The sequence below is a fragment of the Manacus candei genome, unplaced genomic scaffold (assembly GCF_025592945.1).
Source record: "Manacus candei isolate 608988 ecotype Guabito, Panama unplaced genomic scaffold, ASM2559294v1 h1tg000043l, whole genome shotgun sequence".
NCBI classification, from domain to species: domain Eukaryota; kingdom Metazoa; phylum Chordata; class Aves; order Passeriformes; family Pipridae; genus Manacus; species Manacus candei.
The window spans coordinates 13,742,253-13,753,452 of NW_026138091.1; the positions used below are offsets into that span (position 1 = coordinate 13,742,253).

At 37.8% G+C, this 11,200-nt stretch overlaps 1 protein-coding gene across 1 annotated transcript in view; it reads left to right on the plus strand.

Annotated features, from left to right (window-relative positions):
* Positions 1 to 8,952, plus strand: part of ZNF277 (zinc finger protein 277) — a 51,794-nt gene extending 42,842 nt beyond the window's left edge. The window contains 6 exon segments of the mRNA XM_051795542.1: positions 3,477 to 3,544; positions 4,724 to 4,820; positions 5,336 to 5,378; positions 7,498 to 7,672; positions 8,620 to 8,666; positions 8,669 to 8,952. Of these exon segments, the coding sequence (XP_051651502.1) occupies positions 3,477 to 3,544; positions 4,724 to 4,820; positions 5,336 to 5,378; positions 7,498 to 7,672; positions 8,620 to 8,666; positions 8,669 to 8,808 (570 nt within the window). The 3' untranslated portion in view covers positions 8,809 to 8,952.
* Positions 8,953 to 11,200: the final 2,248 nt, after the last annotated feature.

Genomic DNA, 11,200 nt, shown 5'->3' on the forward strand with positions numbered 1-11,200 from the left:
TGTGCTGTGAAGCTTTACTGACTTACCAATGAGTTTTAAAGATCTGTGTTTCCCATTGCTCCTAATGTCCAGGGGAATTATACGATTTCACAGACACAGACATGGTTTACATAACTTATCTGCAATGATAGATATAGTGTTTCAAAATTTGCTACTGAATTCACCTTAACCTAAAGATGTAGGCATACAATTTAGCTATTTTTTTGTATGTTTTTCACAGAAGTTTTAATTTTGATCTTTCTATATTCCAGTTTGATCAAGGTTTTTTTTCATCAGAAAGAGACTGTAAAACTAGGTAGGTCTCCAGTGATAAAAATCAATATTGTCACAGTCTTATACACTTTACCTTTAGGCTGTGCACCATAGAGCTTTTCCATCAGCAATTGATCTTAAGTTATTTAAATTGATAGTTCTTTATTGCAACCATCTTACAGACATTATTGTCCTTTTTTTATAATTTTCCATGACATATTGTCTTCACCAAGCACTGCATAAAATAGTCTTATTAAGCTGGAACTGGCAGTTTCCTTTATTTTGTGGCTTTTGTACCAAGAAGTTTTAAGGACTTTTTGTTCAGATGGCCCGAGAATGTCTGCTGAATTGCCTCATGATCTTTTGGCCAGTTCTTACTTGTCTTTTAAACTGGTGGCAGAGCTCCCATTGATTTCATTTAGAGCAGTAGTCTTGCCTGCCTTCTACCTTTCCGTCCATTCTGCTTTTGACTTCATTTGTTTTTGTAGTGCAGATGTGAGGATCTGTTTTCATAACATAAGTTACCTTTTCTGTCTATTTGTTGGCAGTTTTCTCCCCTAAATTTCTGATTTCGCATAGCAGTGAGTAACATAAGTGCATATTCCTTTGTAAATATTTTGATATTCTGTAACTTCCTATGACTTCTATCATGATCTATTTCCATATCGTTTATTTGTTTACCTCCATATCATTGACATATTCTGTTGCTTGCAGGTTAGCAGTAGGATAAATTACATGTAGTAAAGCAGCATCTGTTTGGAGTTTCTGAGGTCCACAGGCCTGGAACTCTATTTGCATGTAGTTCAGCAACTGGTCTTTAGGGAAAACTGCTTGAGATACCAGCTGCTGTTTCTGGATTCTCCCATCTCAGCACTTCTTTTCAAGCTGAGGTGTGTTGTTGCCTCAGTGAGGCACACAGACTTTCTCCCTGTAGAACCTTTAAAATTGCACACAAGTTGAGAAGGTAAATTGTCAGTGAGGCATTTCATCTCTGTGCATTTAGACTTCATTTTGAAACAGAAAATAATCAATGCATGCATACATTTGCATGTTCTCCTTACTTTCCTATAGGACCATCTTCTCTGTGAGATACACAGTAAAAAATTGTTTTTTCTTGGATATATTGCAAGGCCTTCAGTTTTTTAATTATGCATTTTCTACTGTTTGAACTATTAACAATAGTCAAGTCTCATTTTTTCTCTGGTTTTGTTAAGAATTTCTTGGGAATCTCAAGAGATGATTGCTGGGAACTCCTGCATCTTGGATGAAAGAGCAAAGAAAGTTGAATGAGCAAAGAAAGTTGAATGCTTAACAAAAGCATCCTTGATCCCATCAAGCAACTGAAAAAGGGTTTTTAAAAAAAAACTATGAAAAATTAAAAAAACCAAAAACAACAAAAAAAACCAAAACCAAACAAACAAAAAAACCAACCAACCAACCAAAAAAAAACCACTGAAAGAGTTTTAAGAATGTTTCAAAGAACTTTTTTCCACCCAATTGCTCAGCTTCAGTCTCTTTGCACAGTGTCCCTAGTTATCCATTCACCGTGCAATTTTCCAGTGATACAAGACCTGGTTAGCTTTTTCCTTTTTCCTCTTTTTTTTTCTCCTCTGAATATAAATAAAGGAGGGAAACAGATCTCTTACAAGATTCCTCTTTGCCTTCTTCACAGAAACACCATAAAGAAACAGCAGCAATAATAAAGTTTGTGCATGGTTTTTCCCTTTCACCTTTAATTAAAAGGTGAAACTTAATATTGGCCGTTGTTTTGAACATAGTCTTTTGTGCTCATATACTTCAAGCTGGTAAGGGGAAAAATTGTGAGCATTTGTCTTCATTTTGCAGTGGTTGTGAGCCACTATCCGCTCATTAAGGTGTTAACATTAGCAGACACAGGAAACTGGTGTGCAGCTGGGAGAACATGTGGTGAGAGGTGTTAATGGCTTCATGTTATCTCACAGTAATGGTGACATTAATGAGTCTCCTCTCTAACTCAGACAGTTTACACACTACCATGTAGCATCACTGAATTAATTACTGAATTTTCATTTTGTAATATTTGATGACATTAGGTTTAGAGCTGTCTAGAGACAATTGTTTATCATTTTCCTGATAGACACTAACAACCTTAAAAATTCTCATAAAATTGTTAGATGATTAAATCTTTTCCTTCTTTTTTCAAACAACCATAAAGGCAATAATAATACTTGTTACCTGGGATGTTATTAAATATATTTATTACAAAGAATATTTGAATAAAATTAATTAAAGTATTATATTTTTATTAGCTACCTTTTTTTTTAATGGGGAAAAGATCCTCAACTATGATGATCTTTGTGAGTCCTTCACAGTCATCATAAATATGAGTTCAAAAATACTATTCTGATTACTGGTTAGTTTGCTTGGGTTTATTTTTAAAGACAAGAAAAATCCAAGAAAAGAAAAACACTAGCTGAAGATCATTGCTGGTATTTCAGTAGAGCGCTTCAGCTCTTTATTGCCTGTTATTTATATCTCAGTCATGCTGAGAGTCCTTGCTATTGTGCTGAATGCTGCACAAAGGTATTGTGATATACTTTGTGCTGAAGGTCTTGAAGATATAAATAAACAACACAAAAAGTAAAAGGAAGAACAGAACACCATGAATAGATGTGCTCACATTCACAAGGAGAGGATGGAAGACAGACTGGAATCTAGCTGAGAGGTCTATGTCCTGGCTCACACTGTCTTTTTGGAGTACTCTGAAGCTAAGTTTACCATGTGTTTTTACTGACATAGCCTTGAACAAGGAACAAGCACTGGCTGGTGTAGCTATGCCAACAAAAGTCTCAGGTGTGACAGCTGCATTAAGCAGCATATGCTGCATGAAGAGCAAGGTAGACAGATTGGATTGAGGAAGTGTGAGGGCAAACTTGAGACAGGGATAACTTACCCACCTGAGGAACATCTCGTAGTCTTGCAATACTCTACTGTTCTTGAGAACTCTGTGCCAAATCATCTTCTTCGAAGACATAGGGTGGGGAATGCCCTATTAAAAGACAAAAATAATTATTATTTTTAAAATTATTGCTAAAGCAGTGTTGTATGACTGCCTTTAACTCACAGAAATACTGAAGTGATCCAAAATAAGTTATTGTGATTTCTGAGATGCTCATTCAGTTGATTGACAAATTGTGATGTGAATCAGGAAATGTTTTATTGTTTTCTTTCCTTTTTTTCCCCAGGAATTTGGAAAGTCCTGGGAGGAAGTGCAGTCAGAGGACGACCGGGAATTACTAGATAACCTAGAAGAGTAAGAGTTACTTATGTGCCCATTACAAAGGCTTGCAAGACCATTATTTTTGAAAGTAGTTACAGGGAAAATGCTGTGCATAGTTAGGACGCAGTTAAAATTCATCTAAGCCAATCAAATCAATTCCAAATTGTTCTCATTAAAACCACATCTCAGCAATGAGGGCTGTAAGCTTCATATTTCAACCACAAGCCTATTTTTCATTTGGCTTGGGCTCAAACAAGTGCCTTCTGGGTTTGTAATGATGTAGACAAAATGGATTTTTTTTTTTTTTTTACTTTTGTACCAAAAACCAGCTGAACAGCTTTTGCTCAAATATAAGTATCAGGAGTAAGCATCAAAAATGTCAGCATGAGAAAGAAATTGTAGGAAAAAATCTGATAAAAAGGTAATAACTAGAGATTAAAGCAGGATTTCAAATGAAGCTTCTCAGCAGTGCTGATTGAGGGTAACATCCATCTCATCTGTGTTCTTTTGTGGTCCAGGCCCTCAGATCACTGCAGAGGTGATTTCCTTGGCTGTAGGAAATGGAATAAGCAGGAAGTAAATGGGTATCAGGATCCCTGATCTTCCTGGTTCTCTCTGTGACTTAAACTTTATTTTACTTAGTTATACCTGGTTGCAGGAATATTTCTATTTCTCAGCAGTACTAGGGTTTTAAATGGATTTGTTGGTAAAGTATTCTCTGTGTGCATGTCTAAATGTAGCATTAATTAGTGTTTTAGAAATAATTAATATTTAATAAGTAAATAACAGAGTAAGCTCTGCCTGATTATGACTTTGGCTGGGGTATTGAAATATTAGAAAGGTATAATATAATTTTAAAAGACTTTATAAAAATATATAGTGAAAGCAATATTTGATGACTTGTCAAACTGGATAGAAATTGAAGTTAATATCCTGTTTGTTAGTGCAAACAGTTTCAAGTAGGACTTAATGCCTGTCTACACAGGAATTACCCAGCAGTAACTGCTCAGTTATTCTCGAATTTGTAATATTTTTTAGACTTGTAATCATATATCCAGCTATAAATCCACACTGTCTCTTGCCCCCTTTAAAGTACTCAGTTTCCCTGTATTTATTTCTAGTCCTGTAACTGCAGAGTCTGAAGGGCCCTTTCACAAAATGTGTCTTCTCTTCTCCACAATTAAATGAATCTTTTTGACTTTTATTCATAAGAGACTGGTCTGACTGGGAAGAGCATCCTGTATGTGCAGTTTGCCTGTTCTGTGAACAACAAGCAGACACCACAGAAAAACTGTATCTTCACATGCAGGTAAGACTTGTTTTAAATAACAGTTTTTTCATCACTTTGGAATTAAAAATTGAGTTTGTAATGTCTTTGTTAAGATCAAATCAGCTGCTGCATTACAATGCCCTCTTCAGTACAGAACTAAAGTACTGCATGTGTCTCCAGCATCTGTTCTCTAAAATATGCAGAGGAGTCAAGTTTTACATTAAGAGTATGATTAGCTGTTATTTATGAGTGTACAGACTGTTACAGACACTAAAGAAGTAGCATCTTTAATATCATAGTGGTTTGATGATTAAATGTATTTAATGGTTAGCATCTGTGTTTCAGTTTTAATAAACTGGTTAACAGGAGCATTACAGTTTAACAAAATGTGAAAGTTTCTGATGAAACAAAACTTTGGGGTTTTGTTTCATGTATTAATGTTTGTATCTCTATATGAGTATGTCTGTGTCAGTCTATGAAAAGCTAAGCTGTTTTTAACTTGAAATAGTAGAAGTAGTGGAAATAGATTTTTTCTTTTTTTTTTTTTCCTCCAGAAATCACATGGATTTGACTTTCCTAAAATAAAGTCAGAGCATGGTGAGTAAGAGGTGTTGTAATTGTCAGCGTTTGCCACTAGTGTGGAGAAAACCACATCATAAGAATAGAGGAAAACAACTTTATCAGTTTTATTTTTGCATGAACATTTAACTTTTCCATTATGGAAACTGTTTCTGCCAGCTTACTAAAGCAAGCCAAGGACACTTTATTTTTATGGAACTGTTGTTAGTGCCAAGGATGTGTGCTGTTTTCTTTAGAACCATTGGATTCTTTCACAGAGTGGCTTCTACAGATACCTGCTCTCTGAGTCCCAGGTCTGGCTGCTGGAGCCCTGGAAGTAGTACTGTTATTATGCCTATTAATACTTGCTTGCAACTTAGAAGGCTGTACTCTAAGCTTTGTTTGACCAGTGTTGCTTTCTGCTGTAGAACAGAATCATTTAGGTTGGGAAAGACCTTTAAGATCATCTAGTCCAACCGTTGAAGCAGCACTGCCAAGTTCACCACTAAACTATGTCCCTATAAGTGCCACATCCACATGTCTTTCCAATATATCCAGGGATGGTGACTCAACCACTTCTCTGAGCAGCCTGTTCCAATGCTTGACAAGCCTTTCAGTGAAGAAATTTGTCCTAATATCGAACTTTAACCTCCCCCTTATTGCTTGTTACCTGGCAGAAGAGACAACCCCCACCTGGCTACAACCTTCTTTCAAGTAGACCTAGAGAGTGATAAGGTCACCCCTGAGTCTCCTTTTCTTCAGGTGAAGCAGGGGGTCAGTCATTGCCCTGGTCTTGCTGGCCACGCTATTTCTGATACAAGCCAGGATGCCATTGGTCTTCTTGGCCACCTTGACACACTGCTGGCTCATGTTCAGCTGGCTGTCAACCAATGCCTCCATCTCTTTTTCCATCAGGAAGCTTCCCCAAGCCTGTGACACTGCATGGGGTTGTGTGTCTCAAGTGCAGGACTCGGCACTTCTCATTGTTGAATGTCACACACTGGCATCCTGCCCCAGGCTCGTCTCTAGCGAGTCTGGTTTTATCCCTTTCCCCCTTCAAATCTAGTTTAAAGCTGTCTCAATGAGTCCTGCTAACTCCTGTGCAAAGATCCTTTTCCCCCTTTGAGACAGGTGTACCCTGTCTGTTGCCAGCAGGCGTGGGATCATGTTGACCGATCCATGATCAAAACTCCCAAATTCTTCCAGTGACAGTGGGCTCAGAGCCAGATAATAATCTGCTGGCTCTTCCTGTTTCTTCCCTCGTTATTTCCTGGAACTGGAAGCACAGAGGAGAATAGTGTCTGTGCTCCTGAAGTCTCTCTTGATTGCCTTCGGACTTCTTATTGCAACTTCATCACTGCTCACCTGAAAAATCAATAATGGATAATTACCCATGAGGGTAGTAAGCTTTCTCATCACACCTTTAACCCGGGCACTAAGGAGGCAGCAGACTTCCCCAGGAAGTGAGTCTGGTTGGCATATTGGGCCTTCTGTTCCCTCCAAAAGGGAGTCTCGTATGACAATGCTGTGTCTTTTTTTCTTTATGGAAGTGATTTTCATCCAGGGCATAGGCTGACTTAACCCCAGTGACAGTTTCATGCTGGATGAACTGTTGTCCTCATCACTGTTGGGTTCCACTTGCAGAGGCTCATACCTGTTACTCTGGGGAACCTGGGCAGGTGGGGCACTCACAGAGAAGACATGCCTGCCTCACAGGGCAGGGACTTGTTGCCATTATCCTCTGTCCCTTAAGTCGCTGTGCTCAGGCAGGCGGAGGGAGACAGGAAATCCTCCATATCATGTATCCTGTCTGCCCCTTGGGCCTGTCCCAGGGGACAGGCAGGATGCAATTCCAGTAGTCAGTCTCTTTCTCATTCCCTGATATTCCTCAACCTACTTGCCTCCCCCTGGAGCTCTGTCACTAGACTTAGAGACTTAGACTGAGAAGAAGCAAAGTGTTTGCAGATTTTACATTGAAAGAAGAGTTAGTTTCCCTGCAGTAGAAAAAAGCATTTGTTCAGTTAATTTGCTAAGTTACAGCATTCAGGCAGTGCTGGTCTTCAATAAACTCTTATCAATCTTTATGCTTAATCCAAGAAAGCATTTTTAGATTAAGTTTTACATTTTCTAAGTGTTTGTTTGCTACCATCTCTCCCAGGTCTGAACTTTTATCAGCAAGTAAAGCTAGTGAATTTCATCAGAAGAGAAATCCATCACTGTCGTTGTTACAACTGCCAGGAGAAATTTCAGTCCAAAGAGGTATTGATAAGTCATATGGAAGAGACCAAACACATTGCATTCCTGCCAGCCAGATCTACATGGGATCAACCACAGTAAGGGCAAACATATTTCTTTCGGCATTTATACTTTTACTTGATAATATCTGTGAAACAGTAAGTCAAAAGTTCTGAGTGTTGCCAATACAACAGTGCCCTGAGGTCCCCAGCTCTACTGGTCCAGATAAAATAATAAGTATTCTCAAAACTACTCGGAATTAGAAATCTCTACAGTCTGAAGCTAAAATGAATGTGAGATAATGCTCTTCTAGTTGCATTCAGGATGCGCTGTCGCCATATATGGGATCTGCATTTTAAAGTCAGTATACTAGAGAAGTCTGTTGTTGCAAAATTGTTCTAGAACCACATCAAACCACTTCTTTTGCGTGTCTAGTGTAGATGTATTCATGATGTCTACCTAACTTTAGGCATCAAAACAAGTTGATTGTTTACCCATAATTTTTTCCACAGAAAATAGAGATAGCATGTAACAAAACACTGGTTCAGGCTCTAAGTAGGCTATATAGGTCCAGGGGATGATGCTGTACTGGATAGTAGAGCACAGGGAGTGTTCTAACTCAAACACCTCAGTTCAGCATTTGTTGTGGGACAAATCTGTATCTGCTGTCTCAGTTATGACAACATATGGGTGAAGAAAGAGGGGAAAGGCTTGTCAGTTGTCAGCTCTTCTCTATGACTGATACATCGTACATCATCATGGCTGGGCTTCGCGGATGAAGATTTGGGAAGGGCTGTACCCACATTTGTTACAAGCGCACTGGTGGCTAAAAAGGCCAGTACGAGATAGACAAGTCCAGTTGCAAAAGGCACAGCAGAAGGACTCCTTACCAGTTGATTTTTTGGGTGTTCTGCGTACTGTCATTCCAGACAACCAGACTAGCTCATTTTTCCTTTTTTAAAAATCTAATCTCATTAAAAAATGTCATCTCAGCCTCTCGAACAAAATATGTGACTATCTAGTAATTACGTCTTGTTACTTTCAGGTATTATTTTCCTACCTATGAAAATGATACACTCCTGTGCACGCTGTCAGTGAAGATGTGATAACTGAGGATCAAAGTGAAGAAGTCCCTGTTGTAAGCGAAGATATATCCAGTCTAAAAGCTCTCAAACAGAGCAGTGTCTTAAACCAGCTCCTGTGTAAAGAGAACAAGAGTTGGGAGAAATTTTGAAGTACAGTTGCTGACCTTCAGTGCTTCTTCTGCAAGACAAAAAAAAAATCTATTCTTTCACTAATATCGAAATACAGTTTAACTCATAGCTATTATTACAGGACAAATATAGAAAGTGAATGCTAAATAAAATTTAAGTGTTAACTTTATTGGTTTGTCTTCCTTTAAATTTTAGCTTTAAAATTGAATGCTGGCTTTTCAAATACTGTTAGTATTATTTACAAATTTTTCATCTTTTTTTATTTTTTTCTGAATAAATCAAAATTGGAGTTCTATGTATCTTGATACATGTGCCAATGAGTGAATCTTCTATGTGTTATTGCTGTTAGAGAGCAAATGGAAAATTTCTTGGTTTATTACATAAGCAAATTTTGCTATTTTAACCCTAGACCTCCTGCAAAGTGAAAGCAGATCTGTATATCTCAATTATTTATCATCAATATATAAGATATATGGTGCCTGTTCTGAAAACTAGCTCAGAAACACCACTAAAGCTCTGCCTGACCCATGGATATCTGATTGCATGGAAAGCTGCCAGTCTGAAGCCTAAAAAAGCATAGGAACAGTTGCAATATCGTTTGCATCAAAAATCCAAACAATTTTAAGTTTACCTCTTGTGTATGGTTGTGAACTGAGATGTAAAAGGATGACTTGGGGGATAGCAGACACATAAATCCAAATTAAATCCTCAAAATTTCAAGTCCAGAAAAGTTACCATATTTCCCTTAATACTGAACTTTAAAGTTTCCAAAGTAACAGAAGATCTTCAGCATGTCCAGAAAGCACCTCAGACTTGACAGGGCAAAGCTGCTCAGAGCATAGATCCTGCTAGGATAATCCAAACTAAGCATTCCTGCCTCTTGCCTCTGAAATCTTAAGTAGTTGCAGAATTCAGGTTTAGTTTTCCATAATATATATAACCGCTTTCAAAACTGGAGTACATTCTTTTTTCTTCTGTAGGTCAGTGTTAGAGCACTTGCTGAAAATATGGGAGTCTCAGCTCAGTGCCCTTCCCTGACGGAGAAGATTCAAAGCCGTAGCTTTGCCTTTGCACAGCTCTCTTTACCTGAAATGCATTGCTGTCAATAAGAGTTGTTGTTGTCTTTATATGGTGATTGAGAATTATAAAGCAGTCCCTGGGAGAGGGGCTAAAGTGAAAATCTTTACCCGTGTTCTGCTAAGCTTCCATATCCAGCCTAATTCACCCTGCAATCTGTGTGCATCAGTTTCTTCTCAGTCGCGCTGAACTAGTTTTCTCCTGCCATTACACGTCACCCTCTAGCACCACTCTTTGCTTCCTCTTTCTTATTTTCTCTTGGGCCCAGGTGCTCTGGAGATAAGAACAACAAGATGCTGCAAATGTACTAATACAGATCAGCCACATAACTATACAGTGAAAGAGAAACAGAAGCAATATCTGACTCTGTCATTAGGGAATGGGATAGAAGTAGTTCAGCAGCTGCTGAGAATACAGACAAAAAGAAAGGTGACACGTGTAGTCATACATTCGCATTGGTACAAAAATTTAGGAGGAACAACCCCAATATTTTTGAACTAGAATGTCTGACCATCTTAAAGAAGCTGTAGTCTGTACTTCTTGCATTTGTAATACTCTTAATTTCATACAATAATTGCAACAGCTGTTGCTGCTTTTTTTTCCCCCTCCAAGGTAATTTTTGCCCAAGCATTTATTTTCTCCTTAACTTAGAAATTGATTTCAGTCTTTGCTTTTCAGTCAGATTCTTAGCTGAGATGGGAGTAAGAGTTAATGGGGTTTATATTAATGATAAGTGTGTTGGGCAGTGGAAAAGTCAGCGCAACACTATGGCAGCAGCGCACGAATGAGTTTTATGGCAAGCCAATCTCAGAGGGGCAGAATAAGGGAAAGATAAAATTTTACTGATATATCATAAAGTGAAATTACAAAACATTTCCTAATGGTAAAGAATGTGATGCTGAGTCACATCTCTACAAAATGAAAACAATATCAGCAATATGAAACAATTGCTGTTCCTGGTACTAAGAGAAATTTGAAATAGCATTTTTTCCATATAGAATTAAGAGAATATCTAAAGAGAAATTGTATGAATAACATGGAATGGTTGTCTGTTTTGAGTTAACAGAAAAAGAGACTTAGGAAAAATTTATCAGCAGTGTATAACTGTTCATTGAAAATATAAGGAACATGAGGAATCAGATTAGGGTAGAGCTTGTTACTTCAGATATGAACAGCAGGCAACAAAGTAGATTTAAGTCTTTGTGGGTTCACAGAGAAGATTGGGTATGGTTTCTACAGCAAAATGAAGCATTTTCATTTAGCACAATGATGCTTCTAATTGACATTTTGCTGGAGCATACTTATTTGTTTATGTAATACCCACAATTTTTCCTA